The sequence below is a fragment of the Haliaeetus leucocephalus genome, unplaced genomic scaffold (assembly GCF_000737465.1).
Source record: "Haliaeetus leucocephalus isolate CR32 unplaced genomic scaffold, Haliaeetus_leucocephalus-4.0 Scaffold687, whole genome shotgun sequence".
Taxonomy (NCBI): Eukaryota; Metazoa; Chordata; class Aves; order Accipitriformes; family Accipitridae; genus Haliaeetus; species Haliaeetus leucocephalus.
This window is the reverse complement of record NW_010973123.1, coordinates 353,174-380,979: the sequence shown is the minus strand read 5'-3', so window position 1 is coordinate 380,979 and position 27,806 is coordinate 353,174. Positions and strand designations below refer to the sequence as shown.

At 39.8% G+C, this 27,806-nt stretch overlaps 1 protein-coding gene across 2 annotated transcripts; it reads right to left on the bottom strand.

Moving 5' to 3' along the window:
* Positions 1 to 492: 492 nt before the first annotated feature.
* Positions 493 to 27,664, bottom strand: RNASET2 (ribonuclease T2). Of its 2 annotated transcripts, XM_010579883.1 has the most exons (11): positions 27,614 to 27,664; positions 26,684 to 26,737; positions 24,149 to 24,253; positions 20,698 to 20,764; positions 14,321 to 14,376; positions 13,357 to 13,414; positions 12,476 to 12,546; positions 7,521 to 7,634; positions 5,215 to 5,260; positions 4,926 to 5,000; positions 493 to 2,365 (listed from the first exon to the last, which is right to left on the bottom strand). In XM_010579883.1, exons 2-11 carry the CDS (start codon positions 26,701 to 26,703, stop codon positions 2,174 to 2,176), a joined length of 804 nt encoding a protein of 267 aa, XP_010578185.1. In that variant the 5' UTR covers positions 26,704 to 26,737; positions 27,614 to 27,664; the 3' UTR covers positions 493 to 2,173. The 2 variants fall into 2 exon arrangements, with proteins under 2 accessions (XP_010578185.1, XP_010578186.1); XM_010579884.1 differs by lacking the exon at positions 26,684 to 26,737 and having other exon boundaries at positions 27,614 to 27,658.
* Positions 27,665 to 27,806: the final 142 nt, after the last annotated feature.

Genomic DNA, 27,806 nt, shown 5'->3' with positions numbered 1-27,806 from the left:
GCTCATCCAAGGTGGCAATATTTATAGTGAGATTTTGAGAAGTCTATTGTTCTAATTAAGGACTGTGCTCATAACCAAACTGGTGACTGAAAAGCACTGAGCAAGATGTTTGTGAGATGGTCTGATAGTAGTTACCAACCTCTGTTTCCACTTCCCTCACTGCTGCACTCCAAGAACTTTGAAAGGAAAAGGAGAAGGCGGCACTTCACCAGAGAACAAAAAAGTCCAAACCATTAAAAAAATAGCACAATTTTGAGGAAAAGGAGAGTCTGGCTTCTTTAAAACCAAAACACCTTATAATGAGAATTGTAAATTAATGTTAATTCTAAGTTGTTTACTCTCTATGTAGTCCACCCAAACCCTATGCGCCATCTAAGTACTACTTGAAAGAGTTGGAGAGAAAGTTTAAAAAAAGTACATGAGCCCTGGGCTGCTCCTTTGCAGAGAACAGCATTTTTCCCAACAAGTATTTGTTTTCTTTAGATGATTTTTGTATTTAGGAGGAAAAAAAATATTAGTGATCTCAAAAAGATTCCACAAAAAACAAGTACATTCTAGTATTTTCAAGCACTTTAGTTCAGTCTCCCTACTTTTTCTTGCTCAGAGAAGATGGCAGAAATGGGGGAATGAAGAATTGTGATTCTTCTGGTCATGCTTAACATGCCATCGCTACTATAAAAACACTAGGTCAGATTAGCATTAGTATAATAATATAGTATTAGTATACATTAGTATATTCCCTCTCTTGGGAAGGAAGAAAAAGTCTGGAAGAGAAGCCCTTGTTTTATTGAAATACAAATATAACAGAATGCAGATCATACTCATTTCTCAGCTGTTAAATAAATGTCTAAGTTTCTAAAGAAAGGGCTAAAAAACTGACAGCATTCTGGAATGGCAAGGTAACAGAGCCTTAAATGAAAAAAAGGTGGTAGAGAAACAGGGACAGTAAAAAATGAAAGTAAACGTGAATGGTTTCTGAACCCCAAAAGACATAACGAATTTGTTTCTAATACCCCATTTCATGTTTTCACAGTAATATTCTTCTAACAGATGGCTCCTTGAGCCATAATTGTCTGTCTTTGAAAGACTATTTGAGACACTTACATCAATACAGCACTGTGTAGAGGATGTCATCCAAATCTGGTCCCCTTTGGAAACATCCAACTTTGTGGCATGTTATTAATTATTATGGGATAGAGATGCACTATCACTAACATTTGTACTTTTCACTGAAAATCCTGTAGTATTTACTGTTTCACCTATAAAAAGCTGTTTCTTGGAACAAAGTGATTATGTGACTACCTAATTTTTAAATAAAAGTGCAGGCACTCACACCTGTCTGGTAATGTTAAATGTTCAAATACAATGAAAAATTAATAACAACATATTTCTAGGGACTAACATTTTCCTATACTAGCAAGTATGTTCTAAGACTGGCTGTTCTTCAAGACTGTATGGAGCTACTGTAGCAAAATCAATCAAAGAATAGGTAAGGCTACAAATACAGTCTTCCTGGGGTCCTTTAGGCAGAAGTGCCAAAACCTGGTGAACATTATTTCATTCACTAAGAAGTTATGCAAAAGTTGTCATCTTTGGTCCACCATGATCTGAGTGAGGAAAGGTTTAATGCCTCAGAGGACTCTGTTCAGCACTTCTGGAGAGCAAATTTACACAAGGCGGTGGGTATTATGTCTGGGAAAAGACCTTTAGACAGGTCTCTAACTTCTTTTTGTTTACAATATTTTCTTCTCAAGAAATTGTCATCTCATCTCAGAGAGACAAGCATCCTTTCAAAACAATGACTTAATTTCCCTGACTCACTGGCAAAAACCAAAAGTGGCTGAAGTGGCAGACTGAACTGCAAGTGAAACTAAGAAGTCACAGTCCTCTTTTGAATATTGATTCAAACCATAAGCAAGCCAAAAAGTCCAGGCAAAGCTGTAAATCAGATTCTGATCCCATCAATATCAGAGCCACCATTCAATACTTCAGCCTGTGTAACTGGTATTACAATACAGACAATTCTCCTTTAACGGCAAAAGAAGCAAGTTTTCCAGCAGAAATCTTCACAGCACGACAGGGCTTTTGCTAAGCCAAGACTGTTTTCCAAGGTATAGTGTTTAAGGGTTTGTTTTTTGTTGCTGTTTAAAAAGTTTTTTGAACTCTTATGGCTTCATTTGTGATCTTGGACCTGTGAAGGATAATAGGTTGGGAGAGTATCACTGCAGACAGACAACTCCTCAGTTCCAAGCTTCAAGTCAGCCTGCATCGGGTTGGATTCACCCTTCAGCGCTGTGCAGTTTCTCAGCTGCAGTTCTTTGGTGAAGCAGAATTCAATCTGACCAATCGTTTGTGCTTTTTCACCCTAGAAACATGAGGGATGAGATCAGTTTGATGGGGAGAAGAAAATAAATCAATTCCTCATATATATTGCCTTATCTATAGAATACAGTAGTGCTTATTTGTACATTTGCCACTTGAAAAATGTGAAGGATACAGGTACCAGAGGCATCCACTCTGGACAGCTTATAGTACGTACTTGTCTTTAAGGAGCAAGCAGTCAAGGAAACGTGTTCCAACAACATAATTCAGTAACAATACAGGGAATCTGCCTAAGTAGTAAGTCTCATTATGAAATGCTGTGACACAGATTATCTTAGCATTTACCAAATCTGCACAGTACACAGAAGCTGTTCACCTTAATGATGAGCTCTGGCTGAACTCTGTGAATATTGAAGGGTATGTGTGACCTGAAAGCCACCTTTCACCAACTCTTTTGTAGCAGAATGGAAAATGAGGCAAAGAAAATTCTCCAAGAAGGAGAAGAGAATCTTGGTTTTATAATAGCTTTTACTGAAAAGAATACAAAAGCAAGCTGTCAAAAGTAGCAGAAGTGTCATTTTTGGACTACAGGACAGCCTAGGAATTAAAATATTGAACGTTTATTCAGGCAGGCAGGCAGGCATGGAAGCCTTTCATGTGAGGAAGAAGATTATACAAAAATCTCCCAAAATGCTCAGGTGTGACAAAGTGCATGTGGAAAAAAATTGGTTTTGAAACCACTAAGCAGGACAAGAATATATGTACAAGACAAAAGTAACTGTGGTAGGGTTTTTTTTGTTGTTGCTTTGGTTTAGTCTTGGGGTTTTTTTTGTTGTGGGTTTGGGTTTTTTTTTTATTTATTTTGGTTTTAGTTTTTTTGTTGTTAGGGGTTTTGGGGGTTTTTTTTGCCCCCCTTTTTTTTTAAAGCATCTTAAGAACACAGCAAGTGTATAATATGTTTTAAACATGAAAGCACCTCCATAATGCACTCCAGGCATCAAGAAGGCTGGAACTCTGAAAAGGGCTATCTGTAAAAAAATGGGGTGTACTTTTTCCTTTCTATTACCCATTAGCTTCAGCTGCTAAGCACAGGAGACTCAAGCTGTAAATTACCTTCATTTAATTTGAGCACCACCCCAATTGTACTAAAAGCAATGGCACAACTACAGTGAACAGAGCTAGAAACTGCGGTTTGTGTAGCTCTGTATTTCTTCAACATCAAGAGATGGATGAGTGTGCAACCCACATTCAACTCATATTCCCTTGTTGCTTAAAGTAACTTAAAAATACATTTTAAAAATATTGTAACCTAGAATTCTTTTTCACATGAAGAAACATCCCAGTATAAAAACCTCAGAGCACCACTAAAGCAAATGAGCTGACAACACACAAGCTATTAAACTCCAACAGCAACTGTATCTTGGCAAGTTTTCATAAAATTGTTGTCTCTCTATGGGCAATAAGTCTGCCAAGTGTTTTGTAGCAAACCACTTGTATCAAGCTAAGATAATAAGGAACCACTTACAAGAGGTAAAGCTATCTTGTGGGTTTGGTTTTTTTGTTTTCTTTTTGTACAAAAACAGCGTAACCCAGCTGAAAAAGGAAAGAAACAGCTATGCAGCCTACCCATGTAATTGTTCAGAATACTATTTTGTTCCTTGAAAGGCATTTTTGGTTCAGGTATGGTGACCTGTATTTTATGCTACAGCACACTGTCTCTGTGTACCACATTCTCTACTGCATTGTGATTCACAGTACAATCGTTGGCAAGGAAAAGTAGAAAGAAATGGAAATTTTAGACACTGTTGGCTCAAAAGGAAAAACTATAGCCATCTTGAACCACAGGGAAGCTCAAAATGCCTTTTTGTACCTCTTTAGGTACAGGCTTTTGAGAACAACCTCAGAGACAAGCCTCTGAGCTGCTTTTTTTCTGAAGGATTTCATCCATTGAGTAACTTCTTCATGTGGAACACGAGCCTTGCCCAGTGAAGGGAAGAGTGCTGTTGACAGGCAGTACCCTTGTCAAGGATGACAGTCACTGGCTCCATTCAGCTCACTCTTGTTGGTTCTAGTAATTTGCTATATGGCAATTAAGCCTTAGCAAGAGGAGAGGAAAGTACTCAGCTACAGCAATATCTCTAGCGTGGTACTTACAGCATTCATGCAAGAGATGCAAGTTCAAATCTTTTAAGACAGAGAGACCTTTAAAACCCAGTGCTCCCACTTTCTGGGTAAGAATACCAACAGTAAAGTTAGTAGGTAAAGAATGGACACTTCCTCCACTAACAGTATTCCGGCGTTAAGAAAAGGCTGTGGCAACAGTAACATAAGCTGCAAAGTGTGCCAGTACATAAGCAATGTTTTTATGAACTCAACTCTAAGAATCGAGCAATATGTAATCTGCAAAGAGCTGTACACACAAGGAACACCCAGACCTAAGTTTCACCATGCTGAAGATTTTTCACTCTATTTTTGCTTTTGTTTTTTGATAAAAAGTACTCCTTTTAAAAAAAAAAAAAAAGTGGGGGGGGTTTTTGGTTGGTTGTTTTTTTGTTTGGTTTTTGGTTTTGGGGGTTTGGGGAGTGTGTGTTTGGGGTTTTTACCTCTTCTGGAGGAAGACATTGGATCTTTGGCGTTACCCCATAAAACCTTGTAAGAGCTTCCTTTATGGCAGTCATCTGAAGAATTAAAAAGCTTATATAAGTTAATAAGTCACTGGTACATTTTCCAACAGCTTCCACACTTGTTAAGTTCACAAAAATGTTCAGGTAAAGCACAACCTTAAAGAACTATACAATTAAAAAAAGATCACTTACTCTCTAGAAATTACTTGACTCCTGCTGAAAAGTAGTACATGCACATGATTTTGTTTTATAAAAGATTGCCTCTTACCTGGTAATATGAACTGCTTGGCTTTATCCCAGCTTTCAGGAGACAACTGAAACAAAGATAAAACATTTTTCCATGGTTTATGTATGCAAACATAACTTCATAATCATTAGGTAAACAGATAATCTTAGTGAGAACTTGGCAAGCATTACAGTTATGGGGAGCAAAGGAAACTTGTCTTCCATCCTCTGCCAGGCCTAGGAAAGGTTCCACTCTTCTGAAAGGCCATTTTCCATTCAACTTGGCAGGGCCAGGAAGAACCCTCTCCCCCACCTTAATCTGAGGAGCTGTGAGAGCTGAGTCTTCAGACACAGCTCAAGGAAAGGGCAATATTACTGTTATTTGCTGGACCTTCAGAACGCCCTGTTGAGTGCCAGCTAGGGCATGAAGTTTAGTTACCTCCTTTCCCCCGCCTTGAGCCATACCCCTGTGCTCAGGCCACCGGGAGGTGATGGAGGCAGACTTGTGAGGCTTCTCTCGACACCCTCATGTTCTAACACAGGGTGGGCTTGCTGGGGTGGGAGTCGCACAGCACACTGGGAGAGGGACATGGTGCATGAATCTGGAACAACATCAATGCCAGTGCAGAAATGTTTCCTAATTAATATGTTTTTGAAGAGGAAAGGTTGATCACATAAGAGAAACAAGGTAACTCAAGAACCTCTAGCCTGTATACCCCTTCCTTTAGATTTGGTCCTGAGGGAAGTCCACACTTCCAAGTTGACAACAAGACTCGGGACCCAGAGTCTGTAAGTCCCAGCTTCTTCCATAAGGAGTGGGAATGTTCAGCATCTCGCAGGGTTTAATTCATGAATGCTGATAGTGCTCAGCCCTTCCAAGGTCAGCTTCTGCACAGCTGAGATTTAACCCAGTTGACTAAAGGTGTAGCTGTTTGTCATAGTCATTTTAACTGGATATAAGGAGGCCAATAAAATAAATGATGTTCTGTTATTCTTACAGGAGCCTGCATAATGCCCTCTTTTTAGTAATTTCCTTTTTGGAAACAATATTTTAATCACTAAGACTACTTTTTTGCATTCAAGTATAAATGAAGTACGATGAGAACATTAGCAGTCTTTATTCTTTTAGTAAAGATTAATTTAATTATGTTCATTTCTACAATGGAGAATATGCCCTGAGCAATTAATTTCAACATGTTTCAGTCTCTCTTCTTTTTTGGTGTTACACATGCTGATATGGAGTTACATAATCGGTCACTGTGCCATCTGTAAAATGTTTTAGTCACACCATTACAGCTACTTAGGCAATTGACTTATCAGACATTATTAATTTTAACACTACATATGACATGCTCTTAAGCACTGTGTCTAGAAAAATCTGATTAAGTTTTATAAGACACCTACAAAAATAGGAGAGGAGGTGGAAGAAAAGATATATTTCCTTTGTGCATATGCAAAGTTAATGAGTCTTTGTTATGAGATTCCTTGGACAAGTCACTGACAGAACACAAACAGGATTTTTAAATTATTTTTTTTTTAAGGTATGTTTCTAGATACAAACGAACTTATTTCCTCTCTCAGATACTGTAGTCTTCTACAGAGACACAATTCATGGTCAACAAATCCGAGCCAAACATTCTCCCAGCCATACCAAGCACGATCAGGAAAGGACTCTGGCCTTCTGGCATTCACCTGCAGCCAGAATGTGTACATACAGTGCTTGGACAAGCCACAACATTCCCATCAAGATTTTGTATCTGGAATGGCCAGTGCTTTGGAACCATGAGGAGGAATCAGCCTCTAGGACAAAGCAAGAGTGTCAGATTGGGGTTGTTTGAAAGGACAGCAGAGCGCTGCCTGCAGCAACTGAACACTGCCCTTCAGGACATCCTCTCTTGCTGTTACCTCTCAGCCTTTTCTCAGGATGTTCTGCATGATTTTGCCTGCAGCTTGTCCTTTCCTCTGTGCAGAGCACTGTCTTTTCTATAAACAAGTGTTTGGGCCTCAGTATGACTGAGAAGTTTGGGGGGGTTTGTCACTTGATTTAGACGTTTACAGGTACCATAGCTTTTAGTAGCGAGATATAGCCGATACAGCTTCTCAAAATTTACTGCTCACATTGTCTAAAATGATGCCATGAAGAATGCTGCTGGCTTACCAGACTCTGAAGTGACCAGAGACAGGCTTCTCAGAGTAGACAACCCTTCCTCTGAACTCCAGTACTAAAAATAATTTTATGCTAATACTCATTTCCCCTCTGCCATCAGACTTTTAGACTTTTTTTTTAGGCTAGATTTGAAACTTTTAGAAATTGTTTGAAAGAGGCAGGCCACTGAGTCATTTACGTACCTGTTAAGATCAACATGCTGGTAGAGTTCTAAGGCTTTACCAAAGTATTTCTTCTGAGAATTAAGGACCTGAAGTGTGGCTGCACAAGTGCCATGTTTCTCCCATTCATGTTTCCTATAGGAGAAAAGCAAAATTTAAGTTTCAGAAAACATAATTTGCAGATATATGTGCTGCACAAGCTAGCCAATATACCTAAATCAAGTATCTGAAAGGCTACATGGGTGAAGTAGCACACTGCACTCAAAAAATACTGCATGTGCAAAAAGGAAAACCAAGAAAGATCACTCCCACCATTTCAATTACAGCAACATCTATGTATTTTTTTAGTAGAATAATTTACCAAGAGATTTTGGACCTATCAGGAGAGTAAGGAAGAAGCCCAAGTCCCTCATTATGGTCTGTAACATCAAACCAAGGAAAAATTCTTTCAGACAGTAAGTTGTGTTAAAAATACATAAATGAGTTGGCCTTAACACTGGCAGCTGGAAGAGAGAGACTCCAAATTCATGTAAGAGTTGTAAAAGATAAAGGAGAGAATGGTCTAATGGTTTGAATATCGACGTGGGACGTTCAGAATCAATAATTCTGTTTTCCTATAAATTATGTATATGAATTTGTGCAAAAGTCATTTGAAGTTCAGCCCTTTCAGCCCTTCACCTGTTATCCCACCAAATGGTTAAGACTTTTCTCTGCCCGCCCCCCCCCGCCCCATCCACCACCAGCTATCTTTTTAGGATTGGGCATTGCAAGGTGAGGAGATAAGATAGATAGATACCGATGTGGAATAAACCATTACTTCATTCCAAAGCTGACTTAAGAGAACTTTGTGTCACAAGAGCGTGACAATACTTTATCAAGCTGAAAGTGCTGTTCGGGGGTTTCTCTAGATTAAGTTAGCCCAAATAGCTTGAGTATTTGGTTTTTTTAGCTGCCTCCTTTGAATCAGCTTGGTTTTGAAATAGTTAAATGAAGGAATTTATGAAGTAAATATGTATCATGCTGTTACAATACAAAGGTCTCTCAGTGTATTACAAAGAGATGTCTGGAGGTCAGAATGATAAGAAATGAATATTTCTAAACTTTGTATAAGTTTTAGTGGAGTCTTTTATGTTAAATGTAGTTTCAAAGCACTAAAAATTTTTCACAACTGAAGAGACTAACCCTTATTTTGGGTGGAACAGTGAAACTGCACAAACTGCTAGGACAAGACTGATGCCTCAACTTTTACTTTGGCCTGTGGCAGTATTTTCATAGGCCTGCTCTCAAGTCTTGCTTCTATTCCACCATCAAGTCTTCTAACACCACAGAACAGAGTGCAAAAGAAAGCAAATCTTGCAATTTTATGGTAGACAAAGTCAAATAAGACAAAAAATAGGGCAAAGCTCAAAATATATTTCTATCAGTTCTAAAGTCTATTGAAAGACTAAACAGTATAATCTTTAATAAGACTACCTGTGGATTTGGGGGTGGTGGTGGTGGTGTCTTTTCTTTTTTTTTTCTTTTTCCTTCTTTTCAAATTTTCACAACCCACTTGTGCACATCTGCTGAATTGATACCTATTTAGTACAAAAAGTTATCTAATCACAAATTCCTGCTACTACCACAGCACCCCCTGACCTTATGATGCCTTAAGAACCTCATGGAAAAGCAGAGAAGCACAAGGACAACTATTATTCACTTTAAAGCCTGCCTTTGAATTGTCCATTCATATTAAAAACTTCAGATTTTTCTTAAGGGATGAAAACACTTTAAAAGAAATTATGTTTGTATTTAGAGAAATTTGTACACTACTTCTGAACAGAGAATGAATAAAGCAACTGTGGTGTCGGGAGATTTGAGGGAGGGGAGAAGATGCGCTACTGGAAGATTTTCACTATACGTTCCCAAATTAACCTTGTAGAGAGTTCTCATGTTGGCTCTAACACTCAACTCAACTGCATGCCAAGTGAATTGTTTACTGCCTGGAGGAGTCCACTTTACATGGGCCAAAGAGCAGATTTCCCAACAAGGGTTTTGAAATTACTGATGAGAAAAGAGACTGCAGTTTTAAAGAAAATGGAAACTCTTTTAGGTGTAAATTTAGCAAGAGATACTGAGCAGTTAACTTGGACCAGAAGCAGATAATAGTCAAATCCAAAGGGCTACTGGAACAGCAGTAAACTGGAGGCAAGGCTTTGTATGCAGGGTGACAATTTTTCTTCAGATAATATATGCATGTGTGTAAAACTAATGGTAAAGTGTTGTGGCTGTCTTTTGAAGGCTTTCAGTAGTTCTTGTATTTAAGTGTCCTGCTGTTTCCAGAAAAATGGCAAAAATAGAGGGCCAAAGATCTGATGGTGCTCAAGAAGCATATTACTGCTAACATGGAACTGCCATTGGAGTAGTTTGGTCCAGTTCACACTGATCACAGGGCCCAGGCAATGGGTCTGTGGGGATCCCAAGTGAAAATACACGGAGCTACCCACAGACAGTACCCATGCATCATCAGCTGCAGCAAGTCAAGCATACACCAGGCCCAAGTTTTTTTATCAGTTTAATTTGTGAGCTTCCAGAATGGAGAGCTACTTTAAAGTCACTACAAAACAATTACTGAAACTTTAAGATGACACTCTTGATAGTGTTATTTTATTTTGCAGCACAGCTATATTAAAAAAAACAATGATGCAGATACAGCTAATTCTGACCATTCAGCACAGGCATATGAATTTTTACCTGCACCTCTTCCATTTAAATGCAAGCTGAAGCAGTTAGGAAATGAAGGAGCTGCAGGTACCAGGGAATAACATAAAATAATTTGTTTAGAAATCAAAAGAATTAATATCTCAATGTTATTCACTGAGACACATAATCCTTCACCTAGACCACAATAAGACAAGGTAATTCCACTTGAGCCTCAGCTCACATCTGGGTGGCATGTGGATACAGAACATAGCTGCCTGTATTCATGAAAGCCACCCATCCTTCTGTACCTCTTGTAGCCACGAGCTAGGCAGTAGCACAGAGCACATATGCCACCTGTCAAGAACTTTGCTGAACATTTTTTCCTCCTTGTAGAACACAAGCACTTTGGCAGGCACACAGGAGTGGTGCTTACAGCACTAGATTGGATTCCACTATGTAACTTGTCCTTCTCCACCATTTTCTCTATAGCGCTGCTAAGAATAAATGTCACACTTGCATACCTCAAAGCTAAGTCCTACAAATGAAATCTTAGGGGGCTGCAGAAATGCAAAGGAATGAAACTAGTATAACTCAGCTGTGTGGAAAGGAAGCTGAACCTCAAAGAGATTTTGTCTCCCGGTATGTCCTCTTTACGCTACAGAGAGGTTTGCTTTGTGGGTTTTTTTTTTTAAATTTTGAAGTACATTTAACTGAAGGGAGATGTACAATGGGATCTCACTGTCTTTCAGTCGGCTTAAAAGCTCGCACTTACAAAATCTGCAGTTAGAGCTGCCAATTACAGTGCACTTGGCACCTTACTGAAAGGGAATGAATTACACTGTCAATCAAAATATTAGTTTCAGTGTTATAACCTGACTTTTGTGATATTTCTAATTATATTTCCAGGTATTGAAATACGTGCTATTTGATAGCCTTGAACTGAAAGGGAAAAGGTTTTGATCGCATCTGTTCACACCTGCTGCCTACCAAAGTATCTCTGTTGGTAAATAAGGACTAGTATGCACCTGTTTTTATGAACAGGTAGGTGGTCAGGGCATGGGAGGTGCTAGTTCTACAACACATTTTTCTTATTATAATTCCAGGAACAGTTTAAGGTGGCATAAACTTGTGCTACCACAAAGAAGCAGTCATGCTCTCCCTGGCATAGCGCAACAGAGGAGTGGAGGGAAGAAAAAGCGAGACCACCACTTTTGACAGTTACAAGCTTAGGTTGCCATAAGACACTTGTGGAACCAGTTTAAGACTCTGAGGACAAGTGTCTTCCGTAGAGCAAGGACAAGACTAAAAGAAATGCACAATCCTGTCAAAGTTTTTTCCTAGTGACACAGCAGGGAAACAGTCATCCAATCCAAAGGAAAACTTATGGGCACTTATAGTTGAGATGGCTTTAAATGCTACTGCCTCTAGCTATGTGCTCTGCTTCTTATCTGATGTTACCACTTTCACTGTAGATCTGGAAGAACAAATTGCTTATCCGTACCTTGGCTGATGCAGCTCATGGCTCAGCAAATTAACTTGAATGGCCACTGAAATTAGTTTGAAATAATGCACTCCAACTGAAGCCTGTGCAAACTCAAATACCACCCATACTGCTCTTTGGTCCAAGTGTCTGATTATTCAGAACCAGAGAAACATGGAGAAGGAGGAAAACAGTACTGTTATCAGAAGAGATCAAAATGTCCTCCTCCCTTCCCATGAGCCAAGTAGGTTGATCTCTAAACAAATTCCCAGATCTGATTTTAGGCTGCTAGGAAAGTAAACAAAGAGAGAGAATTCTGTAGAGAAGTGGCTAGGATGATCCAATGCATCCTATTTTTCCATTTCGTTTTCTGTGAGAAAGCCCAAAAGGAAAGGTCTCTAAAGGACAGCAACACAGTGAAGCTAGCTAGGAAAAGAGGCCTGGAAGCTGCTTTTACAGCTAGCTGTGACAGCCCAGGAGGGCTACTGCTATTCAGATTTAATATGTCGACAGCAACTGCTTCTCCTCCCTGGGGACAAAGGGAGGAAACACGTTCTCTCTCTCTCTCTCTTTCACTAAGCTTCATTTCTCCAAAACCTGTGCCACAGTCCCCTCCAACAGCTGCATTTTGCAGGTGTTCTAACAAGAAACCAGATTTATTTGTAAATGAGGCTGACAAGACACACTGCTTTCAGTGGCCTCCTGGACACTGCTTCTCATGCACAACATCTCACCTGAAGAATTACTAACTCAGTTGTTTTTTTTTTTAAATAAAATAATATCCAAAATACTTTTTAGGTTTTTTTGTACTCACCAGAACTGGGTGCGGTTCAGAGATGAATGAAGCACATCAGGCCAATAGTGTCTCATGTCTGACAGAAGATCCTAAAAATTTCACAATCAATAAATGCAGCTACAGTGTTGAAAAGCTATTTCTTACACAATCTAAATACAATGATACACTTTCTAGAACTGAAACCTCATCTTTCCACATCTCCAACTGAAACATTTACTCGCAGAAAAGGTCTTTTTCCCCAGTATTCTGAAAATGCTGTTGTTGGAGGTAACAGATAGGTGCAACTATCTAAATATCTGAATGTACTAATACCGACACACTGCCTCAAAGTAAGATTTTTCCTTCAACTGTCCCTGCAGAAGTTTGTTCAGTCATGCAGCTTTTCACATTTGTCAGCTCAGGCCTCCTATCCCTGTTTACAACACATTTGAATGAAATATGGAAGTTTTTTTAATTAAAAATAAGAATAAAAAAGGACTAATGCCCTGGGAGAAAACACACAGAAAAACATACTCTGAACTCTTTTATTTTCTGTGTCCTAGCTTTGCACTAGAAAATGGAAGAGAGAACATGGACTGACTGTAACTTCTTTTTCACAGGTCCTTTTTGCCACTGCAGATCCACCGCCTACGTTCTCTAGATTTTTTAGAGGATATGGCTGAACGAGTCAAACCACATGTCTACAAAATCAAGTAGAAACAGCTGCTAATGATTACAAGCACTGCAACTTCAAGTAGCACCAGAAGCACCTAATAAATTTGCGGAGTCCTTAAAAGAACATACCTTCCAGCAAACATTAAGAGTAATACATGATAAGCTACAGATTTTACATATAGGATGTGCAAAAGTAATTGTACTCAGCTCTGCTTGGTATGACTATTTTTATTTTAAATAAATACCTTAATCTCGGTGACATTGAAATGCCATGTCCTATTACATTCTTCAGTTTTGTCAGGCCTAGGGAAGCAAAATAAAAGTGAAAAAAAAAGATGTCTCCTAACTCACTAATGGTAACTAACAGCATTCTATTCTGTATCATTAGACTGAATTTTAAATATGCAAGATTATAGCTAGAGATTTTATTTAAAAATGCAAGTAACCCATCAGAATCTACAGTGTTTTAGAAGTAAAAATTCAAGACATTAATTATGGCCGTAACATTTCCCATGTAGAGACTCTTCGTTAGGCCCTCCAGTCCCTCTCACTTTTTGTAAAAGTCATAGAGGGGGAGTAAATGATATGGAAGGATCTTGACCTCCTCAACCACTGCACCAAGCGATGATTCTGCAAGTATCGCCAAGACACTCACTGGAAATCTAGACATAATGCTGTTCACCTTTCCAGGACATACAGCTTAATAAACTCCTGTACTGAATTTTTACCTGTATTTGTCAGGAAGACCTTTGAATTTCTACCATTGGCACCAATTCCACTGATTTGATTCCTTTGAAGCAAATTAGTTTTTCCTGTACTTTTGCAATATTTGTGCTGAGTTAAGATACTTAAAGCTGCAAGCAGTCATGAGACATTAACAAATTCTGTGTACTCAGAAAAAAAAAAAAAAGAGAGGAAACTATACTTCCCTTTTTGTTTGAGAATACTACTGATCTTGTAAGGGGATGTATAAATAAAATGCTCATGTGGCAAGAGGATTTCAGGAGCTCAGCAAGTCATGAGATACAGAAGTGTATTTCAGTTTTACATCAAAATATAGGGTTTTGATTTCCAACAAACCAAGGGCTTTTTTTTTCAAGGAATCATAAAAACAAGATATATTAGCCCTCAAAAAAAAGCACTAAACATTCTGGTACAAAACTTGATTTTTCCTTTCCAGGCTGAAATAAAAACACTCTATGATCATACCATAGTCCATGGATTGTCCAGTACTCTGGAGGGTCTTGACAATCATTAGCGCTCATCTGTGGAAAACAAAAATACAAAATACGTTATATGTGTCCAAGGATAATGTTTTAAGAGGAAAAAATAAAAGCTCATTCACTGGTGGTCCAGGGCTCTACTGAGACATGAGAAGTTTTGCTTGCTCAGATCAGGAACTGGTGAACTCCAGTTACTTGAAGCTGTCACAGACTGTGCCACTTAGCAGAGACCAACTGGCATTAAACTTTTTATTTGCAGATCAAGCGAATACCAGGGGCATCCTGAACAGGCAGTGTAAAAAGAAGACAAAGGACAGGTTCTGAGGTAATAGAAAGTAGCCTGATCCATGCTAAATGAATGAAGCTAAATCTGCATTTATTATATTCTAGGTGGCAGCTCTCTGTATTTTTCTCATCATCAGATCTTTTCAAGGAGTGCAGAGCCATTAAAATAAAAACCATCCAGATAAACTATAATATTAGACAAGCACACAACGATCTTTCAGCATCCAGGAGTAGTTTTATTGTTGTATTAAAAGGGAAAAATACAAAGAAGAGATGAAATAGGTTGCTTATTCCAAGTAAAATGGTTAGAATGTATTTTTTAAATATTTTGACTTGAGGGACAAGGGAATAGAGAGAAGAGGAAAGACTATATACATTACTACAAAAAAAATGCCCCATTCAAAATTTTTGATAATGCAGGAGAAATAGCCTACACATTAATTATTGTTTAGAGCAGAGTACGTATTACTGAACAAAACAAAACAAAATCCATGTTCACACATCACAGAATACCATTACTGTATTTTCCCTGACCATTCTGCTTAGTAATTATGGCTCTTTATTAAACACTTTTCACCACTAAATAACAACCTTCTCAGACTTTTTTTCCTCATAATAATAGCTTTCCTTTTTGGGTCTGCATCCCGTCTTAATTATGCCACAATGCCTTTTACATGATGCAAGAGCAAAGTGTAGAGAAGAGCAGAGAGAGGCCTGTAATCTCACTAATTGCCTTCCACACGCCACAGGCCAGTGGCAGCAAAACTGCAAGCTATGCAAAACTTTCTTGTTCCATGCCCATTTCCTTTCTCTGCTCTCTTGCCACCAATAATAGAAGCAATTAAACCCAGCCACAACTTTTTTTCCTGAAAGGAATATTTTCAACAAACAGACACTGCAAACGCCTAAACAATATTGCTCCTGTCATGACACAAGCTTTGTGGAGCTGAAAAGAGTTCAGCTATCTAGCCCAAAGTACAGCAAATTAATAGCCAGCAGCTAATGCATCATTCCCTGAAAAACAACCTGACAGCTAACCAGCTCGCTCAACCGAGGGTGGTAACAAGAACAGTGCAATTGTGCTCCTCATCCAATCTTTAACTGCAGTTCTCAGACATGCTAAAGGAAAGCCTGGAGTATTTTAAATTTGGAATCAGTTCTCCCCTATCATGGCACTAACCGTATTAGCAGTTTCTCCTACACATTTCATCAGGCTCTTGGTGTTACACTGTGTGCTGGCAGAACTGCGAGGTCAATGCCACCTACAATGCATTAGTTCACAATTTGCATGCTTTGGCCAGCTTCATTCATTCTCCTTTTTAATTCTAGCCATAGCATTTTTCCAATGTTAATTTTAAATCAATATCATAAAATGAGCAAACACTAGTCTGAGAAGATGGGTACCCCTGTGGTTTGGATTTGTGTGGTGGGGTTTTGGTAGCAGGGCAGGGGCCGCAGGGCCGGCTCCTGTGAGAAGCTGCTGGAAGCTTCCCCGGCTCCAAGTCGGACCCGCTGCTGGCCCTGCTGGGGGGCAGGAGGTGGAGAAATCGGGAGTGGGGTTGAGCTGAGAAGGGAGGAGTGGGGGGACGGTGTTTTGATATTTGGTTTTACTTCTCATTATCCTGCTCTGATTTGATTGGTAACAAGTTAAATTGATTTTGTTTTTTTTCCCCAGGTTGAGCCTGTCTTTTGCCCGTGACCATAAGTGGTGAGTGATCCCTCCTTGTCCTTGTCTCGACCCTTGAGCTTTTCCACTTTCTCCTCCCCATCCCACCAGGGGGGGGAGGAGTGAACAAGCGGCTTCCTGGTGCTTTGATGCTGGCTGGGCTGAAACTAGGACACCCTGCTGCTTCTGCAAAAACACTTCTTGGCAGCCTTCCTGTTTATCATATACTGATTGCTGAAGGATTAATCCAACCTCAAGCAACGGTTGACTTGAAACAGAGTTACAAATGTGTATTTTCAAGTAGGCCCATTGGACCCCAGAAAGCCTTCTATAGCTAGATTAATTTGAAAAAGAAACATTGTTTTCTCCTGTTTTAAAGCAATCTGATAATGACACCAATCCAAATTAACCCTACGCGTTCTCTAACACTGAGAGAAGTGCCAGTGAGCCTTTCCAGCACCCACCATGCTGAGAGGCAACGCTGCAGCAGAGAGATTTGCCTATTTGTAATAGCAAGACATTGGACAAACAGCAGGTTCCAGAAGCACGGAAGCTCCTTTCACCTCCAAAATGCCAAAAAGTGAAACACCATCAAACTGTCACAGAAGTCTTACCTGTAGATTTGCCCAAATTACAAATCCTGTGATATAGCAGCTTGTACACAGGGGCGGGTAGTGCTACTGAATCACATACAGATACCCCAAGCTTAAATAAAAAGTCAGCTTCTGGGAAGTGAAATACTTAATCCTGCTTTCCCTTTCAATCTCCCTGTTTAATTAAGATCAATTTTAAGTGTTATTTTGTGTTGAAACATCACAACTGCTATGAAAAATCCTTGCTTTTGAAACTGTGGAGAGAGTTCATCTCTTCAATTTCTCTCCCCCAAACAGTGTGTAATTATTCCCCTTCCTCTTGCCCCCCAGCCCCTGGGGTAAAACCAATCAATGAATAAACCAGATTTATAAGGTTGCTGAAAAAATCTGGGAGTAGGGAAATAAAACAAATTTACTTCTTGATGAACACCTCTCTATCACGAGCTGATAAGCTAAAACCTTTCATGTGTTTATCCTTACAGAAGATAAGAGACGCACAAAACCCATATAAACCAGACTTATTCACAGAACAGTTCGAGGCATAGATTAAGAGTTATCTTATGAGTTACACTGGCATTTAGGAAAAAACTTTCTTTTGTTCCAAAATAGCACATGTCAAGAGCTGGACTCTCTTGGAGACACCTGGCTTAATATATAAACAAAGAAATAAAGGCCTCCCTTCATCTAAGGAACTTTTTGATCTAATGCTAGATCACAACAGTGTACTGCCCTCACTTTAGTCACTTTAATTCTTTCTATATTACATGACTACTTCTATTTTTACCAAAAAAAAAAAAAGAAAAAAATAGTTTCTATTCTTCCTTTAAGCCTTTGCTGTAAAATTACTGCCAAAGCCTGAAATTAGGAAAACCTTTTATCTCATACATAAAAAAAATAATTTCATCTGCTACTTAACACTACTTTCAAACCTGAATTCAGACTGTTCTGTTAACCAGCCTATTCTGTCATCTTTCCTTTAATTCTTCCATTTGATCAGCACATATGTGCAGTAAAAGGCAGATGACAGCAGGGTTTAGTACCCATTTCTTTATTATCCTTCCTATTCTCAACAGAGGAGGAACTGAATAGCCTACAAACTTGCACCAGATTTTCCCCATTTCACAAGGAAACACCCACATAAGATTGTCTCTTTTGCAATCTCCAAGATGCAAAAGCTGCAATAATATTTCTCTTCTTAAATTCTTGAATTAAAGCACAACTCCATAAAAAGGGAGGGGGAAAGTCCCTCTTCTTGCCCTTGAGTTGCTCCTATTTCCATCTAACAGGATTCATATTAATTTGTGACCAGAAAGTTTAAGTGACATGAAATAGCCACATGAAGTTCAATAAATTGCACCACAGGCACCATTTATTAAGGGAACGTTAAATTCATAATCACTTGAGGTCTGTGAATTTCGCTTTGGTATCTTTGTAGAAGACATAGTCACTTTAGGTCAATTATATGGTACTAGAATTTCTAATCACATGATAAGGAAGAACATCTCTTCCTCCTTCACCCTTTCACTGCAGCAGTCAGTAGTTAAACCCTGTGATTATTACTTCCATGATACTCACTATTTTATTTTAATAGGTTAGTTTAGAAGATACGATTACAAAACACTTACTTTCCAGTTTAACTGTGCTGATCACACTCAGTATTAAAAAGCACCAGATGAACACATACAGTTCAAAGCACAGGAAGAGCTGGGAGATGTGTATTGTCAAATTTCTGGCATGCTGAACCGTGCCCACTAAATTTTAAAACAGGCCTTTTAGGCCTTCAAAAGCCTGAAAAACTTTTTGAATACAGATATGCAAAACAGGCAGGAATTAAGATGTAGGTCATCCACACACCTATCAAGAACACAGTATGTAGCAAAGTATTCAATAATCAGGTTCCTTTATATAGGAAGCATAAACTAGTAAGTACTTGCACAAACTAGTGTCTCAAAGGTTTTTTACATAAATGATATAATGAGTTCTGTAGTTTCCTTCGCCTAGTTATTTTTCCTTTCAATATCATGTCAACAGTTCTAAGCTGAAGAATGATATTAAAAATATTTCCTCCCTGAAATAACATCACAATCATATATAAATACACTGAACATGAGAGGAATCTACGTACTTAAAAAAAAGGCCACAGCTGAATTTGGGAACTCCTCTTATGTTAACATTAGTAAAAAGAAAGCTGTTACAGGAGTACAGTTGAGATTCTGTTTCTTTATATGACACAGTGATGTGAAACTGGGCAAAAAGGCACTTTATATGATTTTAATTTCACTTTTTCTTCACTCTTTGGAATGCTTCTGTCCACCTCTTACTACAGAAGATCATAAGGAATCAATAAAGTGTAAGAAAGCCTACGTTTTCTGATGCTTAATATCTTCAATTATTCATTACAATTTCACTGGAAGGTTATAAAGGTTATCTGTCAATTTACCAATGGCACTACCCTGGAATGAAGAGTAGAAGCCAGCATGAATACACAGTGGGAAAACTGGTTGGTAGGGGTTTTTTGTTTGTTTGGTCTGTGGGTTTTTTTTGTTTGTTTTTTTTTATTTTTTTAATTGCTTGCACGTCATTCATGTAAGCAAGGGCTTGCACTGCTACTGACTCTGAATGCCCACTCATGCCAGGCACTAGAAACCCCTGAACACCAACACCTCTGAAGTCAGTAACTGTGATGTTTACTCAACAGAAAATCAGACACAAACTGCATCAAATCCACCCTTATTCCCACCCCCAAAACAGGCAAACAAACAAAAAACAGAACAGTGGCCACTCCTTGGTCTCAGTCATGCACATCTTACTTTTGTTATTGATACTTCCCCTCCACACTTAACTAAACTACATCTACTTTTCCTCAGAAATTTAGGCAGTATGTGACTTTTGCTGCTACTGCTTTTGTACATATTTCCAGAAATGGGAATGAGAAATGAAAAAAGTACCTAAAGCACAAAAAACCATAAGACTCCGATATTGTAATAAATAAACCTAAGTCTCCAAGATCCGGACCTTTTTGGCTCCAGAAACATCTGCCTGAAACTGAAGCTTCTCTATTGTCTACAGGGTTCTTCATCCTTGCGCCACTTAATCTGATCACACTTTCGAAAAGTATAGCACATTTTTAGCTTAGCTGTATGAGAAGAAGTCTTTGAGTATTTCCAACATATGAAAAATGTTCTACTTCTAAGATGGTAGTAGGTATTTAATAGCAAAAGGGACATAAGTAGTACACCTCTTAGTGGTGCTTTTGACAGGCATATGTTGGAAGGTTGGGTTTATTTTTGGTTCCCACCCCTCAAGTACAGAAATGCTCAGAGACACCTGCCATAAAAGCTTTATAGTCCTCTTTTTCCTGACTGAATCCATATTTGATGACTTATCACTAAAACACTGGAGCCAACATTACAAAGCTAATACTTGTTGTGCAGCAGACAGTTCAAGTACTAATCTGCTATCTGTCTTCAGTTAGACAAGGCAGGCAAGTCTCCTTACAGAGTCTGGTGAAAGTCTAGGCTTATGATTACAACTAACAAGACATCAAAAAATATGTAACAAGCAATTAAGGCTTAGAGTACAGCACGTCCTACACTGACTATTACATCTGCAACATATCACAATCCTGTCGTTTACTGCTACTTTGGAGTGCAGGTCAAGTAGCAAAAGTTGCACCAAGGTCAGTGAAAGCCTTTACAAAGATATAAGGGCATAAGCAAGATTAAATGCTTGATGGGCTTTGTTCATTCTGTTTTCAAACTTTTATTGTCTGAGGCTACATTTGTCAGGATAAAAGAGAACAAAACACAAAAATCTCACCTTACATACAGTCACTGGCCAATGATGAGCAAGATACAGCTTCTTCCAGGTATGAGGGTGGCTTTCACTGGAGAAAGATAGACAAATCTATTTTTCCTCAAGCATTTTAAAAAGACCAACACCTTCAGCCAGCAACAAGATGCTTACTAGTATAATACATTGATTATAGAGCTGTTTTTTGTCTACAGGTTCTATTGTAATATTTGAGAACTCCAAACACAGCAGGACCAAACTAACAAATCACACAGAAACAACATATTTAGAAACGTGCTAACACCCTCCACATTGTTAAACAAATTCAACTCCTGGCATTCTATCTCCATATGCTTTCCACTACTTAAATATGGAAGAAACATATTTTCTGTTTTATATTGATGAAAGTGCTTACTGGCAAGCTTTTACAACAATAATTTAAAAAAAAAAGATTATTTAGGATGTTAACAATCTTCTAATTCTTCTTGATGGGTATATTAGCTAAAAAGAAAGTATACCACATTCTTGGAACTGTAACTACTCTTTTAAAAAAGAAAGACTACAAACAACCACAAGCAATGTAGTTGACACTGCAGGAGATGCAATTTGATTTTGCAAGTGTCGCCAACATTTATATTAAAAAAAAAATCAGAATAAAAAGAAACGTAAAAAAAAATTATATTGGGTTTGCATGGCAAGGTTTTGGTAGCCAGGGGGCTACAGAGGTGGCTTCTGTGAGAAGGTGCTAGAAGCTTCTCCTATGTCTGACAGAGCCAATGCCAGCTGGCTCCAAGACAGACCTGCCACTGGCCAAGTCCGATCCCATCAGCAACGGTGGTAGTGCCTCTGGGAGAACGTATTTAAGGAGGGGAAAAAAGTTGCTGCTCAACAGAAACTGCAGCCAGAGAGAGGAGTGAGAACATGTGAGAGAAACAACCCTGCAGACACCAAGGTCAGTGCAGAAGGAGGGGGAGGAGATGCTCCAGGCACCAGAGCAGAGTTTCCCCTGCAGCCCGTGGGGAAGACCACGGTGAGGCAGGCTGTCCCCCTGCAGCCCAGGGAGCTCCACGGTGGAGCAGATCTCCACCTGCAGCCTGGGGAGGACCCCAAGCCAGAGCAGGTGGGTGCCCAAAGGAAGCTGTGACCCCATGGGAAGCCCGCGCTGGAGCAGGCTCCTGGCAGAACGTGTGGCCCCATGGAGAGAGGAGCCCATGCTGGAGCAGGTTTTCTGGCAGGACTTGTGACCTCGCAGGAGACCCACGCTGGAGCAGTCTGTGCCTGAAGGACTGCAGCCCATGGAAGGGACCCACACTAGAGCAGTTCATGAAGAACTGCAGCCCAGGGGAAGGATTCATGTTGGAGAAGTTCATGGAGGACTGTCTCCCATGGGAGGGACCCCACGCTGGAGGAGGGGATGAGTGAGGAGTCCCGCCCCTGAAGAGGAGGGAGCAGCAGAGACAAGGTGTGATGAACTGACCCCAACCCCCATTCCCCATCCCCCTGCACTGCTGGCGGGGAGGAGGTAGAGAAAATCAGGAGTGAAGTTGAGCCTGAGAAGGGAGAGGTGGGGAAAGGTGTTTTTAAGATTTGGTTTTATTTCTCATTATCCTACTCTGATTTGATTGGTAATAAATTAAACTAATTTCCCCAAGTCAACTCAGTTTTGCTGGTGATGGTAACTGGTGTATGATCTCTCCCTGTCCTTATCTCTGCCCACGAGCCTTTTGTTATATTTTCTCTCCCCTGTCCAGTCGAGGAGGGGCAGCGATAGAGTGGCTTTGGTGGGCACCTGATGTCCAGCCAGGGTCAACCTACCACAACCATAAATCTCAAAAATGCTAACTTTATTATTTTACAGACATCTAACTTAAACACTACATTTTGAAGCAGACCTATTCTGGATAAACTAGAAGTAGATAAAAAACCTGTTGCTTCAGACACTACAGCAGATACATTCGGCCACACTAAGTGATTAAATAGAACAGCAAGTGGGAAAACCTAATCAACAAAAACAGAACTGTAAATTGTTCAAACTGACAGCACTATGTGCAGTACTGTCAAAACAAATGTTATTCTCTGGAAGCTAATAGCCACATGTCCTTCATTAGTGCTTGCCAGAGGTTATATAAAAAAAAAATATATGAGAAAGCTAATCTTTCTCAACCCGAGGAAGTAGGGATACTCCCGTGTTAGATCACTTCTCAGTTTTTCCCCTCTAGTTTTGCTAATATGCAATGACCACATATTATCTTAAGCATTCATATGTATCTGTGGTTTTTAAATAATTTAGCAGAATAGCTCTGGAACAAATCAAGCATAGCCACAATGAAAACTATGAACACTTCTAACTGATCTTTACTGCTGCTGTGGAAACCTGAATAGAAGAATTCCCTAATACTGTAGAGCTGTTAGTTTCCTTGCTTTGAAAAAATCCTTGCTTAGAAAAGTAGCATCTTTCATCTGTATTTGAAGTAGCAGCTGAACTTCTGTAACGACAATCATGCCAAAACAATTTCTCCTAGAACACACCTTTTGGCTAATGATAGGTCAGAAAATTTTGTTTATTAAATAGAACAAGTTTTAGAAACTTAAGCTCAGAACTGGAATCCAAGGAAAGCCATTTTCCGTATCTATCCAGCTTCAAGGATATCTACCCTTTTTTTGACCCCAGTTATCCTGCTCTGTGCAGTTCAGCACTGTACCTACGTCTAGAGCTGCCTCTGCTGCCAAGATGGCCAAGCCATAGCCCAAGTCCTGGGGATTCAAGAAACCCCAGTATAGTGTCTAAGCTACCAACCAGCTGCAATGCAGCCATTATATGAAGTTCAGCACTGAACTGAGCACCCTTAACCATTCTCTTGCCAAAACACTGAAAGGAAGGAGAAAAGTTTATTTCCTAATATAATGCAATAGGAATTTGAGCTTTTACCACAGAAGGGTGTGATATGGGGTGTGGGCTCCCCCATGGCCAATTCATATTCAAGCCCAGATTTTGCCAAGTGCAACAACCACCAAAAGACTGCATGGCACTGATACAGCCCCAGTTAGGATGCTGTATGAAAAGGAATTTAAAATTATTGGAACTGAGAAAATAGCAAGAAAAAAAAAGATATTAAAAAAAGTATACAGTGTAACAGTTGCCATAGAGATGATTCCATTTTTTTGTTATAGGACCCAAACTTACTTCTGATTCATGTCATTACTACATCACAAGTCTAAATGATTCATTTAAAGCAAGATTGCAAAGTTTTTAAAGTGCAACGAATGTAATTTAAGTTTCCCTCTTTTTTCATGCTGACACATTAATAAATGTAAAGCTTTTCTCAGGCAGGACCCCCCACTCCTCCAGTTAATGCAGATGCCTCATTTTACCAGTCACCTAAGGGAATAATGAAATTTACACTCATCAGAAGCTAAACTATTCTGCTCTGCACTTAAGGAGTAACTGTCAGAGATTTCTTTTTAAAGCATAACTTACCTTTGAGTGAATTTACCTGAAGCACACCAACAACATAATGCCATAGAAAACCAACCCAGAATCCAATAGTGCAGCTTTGCAGGCTTCATTTTGTTAATCAAATAGCTGTAAAAAGGTGTTAAAAGAAGAAATCTGTTACTTATCCAATGCACTAAATTGCAAGCGTTAAAATGCAGAAAAACACAACTATCTCAGAAACAGCAAGTAATATCAACTCTAGACTAGATTTACAACCATGGCTAAAATGAGGATCTCTTTCAAGGCTGTGTCTGATTCCACAGGTTGTATGCTAATTTTCATAAACTAATGGCATCAAGGATGAGATCACGGTTTCCTTTTTTTTTTTTTTCTTTATTTGCATACAGTCCCAACAGACCCACTTTCCAATAGAGATACATAAATCTATGCAACCTGACTTTATGTAAGACTCTACTTGCGGTCAGCTGAAATGCCCCAAGTGATTCATTAAAGAAACTTTGAACTTAACATTGAATATTCATGTTGGATTGACCAAGGCTGATATTAGAAACTCAGTGGAAGTGAAGTATGATGTCCAAGGATGAAATTCTCTCTAAATGCCAGTCAACTACTATACTGATGTTAAAAAAATTGCTGTTCTTGTTATAAACTTGAGACAGCCTCTGTGAAACCAGGCACAATCTGCCTACTACCTCATGAACCATGGAAATGAGGGCAGAAAAAAAAAAAAAACCCCAAATCAACTTAACTTTCACCAACAGAAGGACTTTCACTTGGCACAGGTCAAAAAACCCCAGCTGCCTCCTGTATCCGCCAGTCATTTCACAGCATTTCAGATGCTACCTCCTAGATGCCAGAAATAGATGTACATGCATGTATTTACATGCAATTATTAACGCCTCACCAAACCTACTTCTCCACTTTCTCATTTTGAGAACCCTAAAAAAAGCACTACAAAATACTACATGTAACCTATGTGCGCCTTCTAAGATCGCTCACTACACAAGTCATATCCTTTTTTCTATGAAGGTTTTAAAACTAATCCTTTCTTATAACAATCAAATAAAGCTTGTTTTGACACCAGTAAAGACATTGCCGATTCAGCCATTAAGGCTAACATTAGGAAATTCAGTGTAATTCTGATCCACAGCTCATTATAAACAAGAGTCCATTTTCCCACCATTATGGTGCGGCCCTGGAACCAGCCTGCAGCCCACCCCCAAAGCGCTACCCCACAGTTCTGATGTACGGAAGAGGCAGCCTCCCAGCTTGCAAAATGTGTCGAGATTTCAAAACTGTCCAAGGGCTTAGGCAACAACTGTAACAGTTAACCAGCTAGATTTATCACTAGGCTTTGCTAAATTGTGAAGAAACTACACCCTTTAAGATACTAATCTATTTCATATGTTAATGTCTCTAATTTGTAATTGGTGTATTATCAAGGTAAACGGCTTGGCCTAATAGAAGATATTACTAGATAAATATTAGTTGGCAACTGTTAATTTTCTGATCTAGTTTCTTAAGAAACGCCTGACGGATTTTCACTCACCAGGCAAGATGAGCAAAAAAAGATTCAAATAATTTGGAGTGTGCTACTTGTATACAAAACAGTCAACAATGTAGAACTGATCTTTATCAAGAGCTAGCTAAAGCAAGATGTATACCTTGTATTAAAGAAATTGATATATTCACATAATGTGCCAAAAAATCACAAGTAATTAACTTAATTTAGTAATTAAGTAATTAACTGCAGGGTATGCAATTTCCCCAAGACTTTAAAGACATTTAAAGTGATTTCAAGTCTCACTCATCACTTGAGCAGTAGCAATTAATGATGCGAGATTCAGACCTTATAGACCTGTTTACGCTTTCATCTACTGTTATTTTCAAATCATAACCAACCAAGCAAGAGTTTATTTTTCTGCATGATAAACTATCTACCCATGATAAAACACTGAGAGATGTAAGGAGTCCTCATGTAAGATTCTGCCCTACCTATAAAAAGCACACTTCTTCAGAGAGCAGAAAGTACCAGTTAAAAGACAATAATGTTACACACCATCACCAAAAAAGGCTGCACTATACAAGGTGCGGAAAAAACTTCTTAAGGAAGCAGATTATGGAAACAAAATAAGCCAGCAACCCTTATGGCATTTCTTCTGCAAACTGGTATGACTTAAGATGGCAGGCACAAAGAAACATTATTTTCCAGTGACTAAGCTGTAAAAAAGCATAAAGGCAATTATCTTCCTTTCTCATTGGACTCTTACATTTGACCAAATAATGACCAGAAACAGAGCGGGGGGGCTTCAAAAACCGCTGCTATCAGAACAGTGGAATGTACTGATTTATTCTGCATATTGGTCTGTACCCTGGAACCAGAACACAGGGACGACAGAGACAGCGACCAGACCTGAAAGCCTCCGATCTGTAACTTTTAAATAACAAATTACATTTTTTCCACTGATAAACAATACATAAACTCTCTCTAAGGTTTCAGCTTGGAATACAATATTGCAGCTATCATGACAGACTGAGTGATTTACTCAAACTGACCTTTTATTCATCTGTGACATTGATGGCGGGAGGCGACCAGGGCGTCAATCTCACCTGAAAAGCACCCAAATGATGCACATTTGAGGAAATGCACATCCAAATTAAAACTGTATTAACAACTAAGATGTTTGAAGCACATCCAATTTTAATAAAAACTGCTTCTTCGGCACTGACACAGCAAGCTTTTTAGCAGAACTTTCTCACTACTTCTCTCACAAAGTACAATTCAAAGCAGAACTTGTGCAGCAGTGGCTTTCGGGAGAGGCCGGCAGGAGCTTGGTGCTGCGCCTGGCCCTTCCTGGGGAAGTCTTGAGCAAGGCGGCACCTTGCTTTCCTTACACAGAAACTAACGCACGGCTCTACTTTTAGCCCCGTGTTGTAAGATTTAACTTCCTGACACCATAAAGCGCTTGCTGCAGATAAACAAATCATCACATTTTATTACAAAGGTATTTTTTATAAATCGCAAAGAATGCAGCAGAGCAGAGAACACCTGCGACAGAAGGATGCCAAAGCTGACAAGCGTACAAAGGAGAACTATGCAAACAGAGTTTTCCCAACTCTGGGAAATGCTGCAATTTCTTTGGCTGACTTTCGATTTGCTTCACGGGAAACTTAAGGCATAAGAAACGAAACCTGATACGGTTTGAGCCCTTACCAGTCCTGCAAATGCCACCTAACCTCGTCAGTAATCTCACGGGAGGCAACGGGCAAAAAAGCCTCACAGGACTACCTCGGGCAGGCCGAGCGCTCCCTGCCTCCTGCTGCCATCGCAGCGCGGCCACACGCGGGCCAAGAGGCGGGGAGCGGGAGCAGCAGGGACGCCGGAGCGGGGAGGCTTTCGGACCTGACCTCCGCTGCCTCAGACCCGGCACCTCACCTCAGCACCCCGCTGCTTGGCCCTGCCCGGGACCCGCCGGCCCGCGTTACCTTCCGCCTGCTCCTCCCGCCCGGCCCCTCAGGAGCTCTCCCGCGGCCCGGGCCCAAGTCACGGCGGACGGACGGGGCTCCCGGCAGGGCTGACCTCGCACAGCCCCCGCCTGGGAGGAGGACTGCGGGCGGGAAGGAGGGAGGGACGGACGGACGGACGGACGGACGGGGCCGCCTCCCACTGCCCCGCGGG

Excerpts from the sequence above, each read along its gene's own strand:
- RNASET2 (XM_010579883.1), bottom strand. The coding sequence starts at position 26,703 with ATGTCACAGATGAATAAAAG. Across the intron at positions 20,765-24,148 it reads TCAGGTAAATTCACTCAAAG|TGAAAGCCACCCTCATACCT; the intron begins GTAAGTTATGCT and ends ATCTTTCTCCAG. Across the intron at positions 13,415-14,320 it reads TGGACAATCCATGGACTATG|GCCTGACAAAACTGAAGAAT; the intron begins GTATGATCATAG and ends TTGCTTCCCTAG.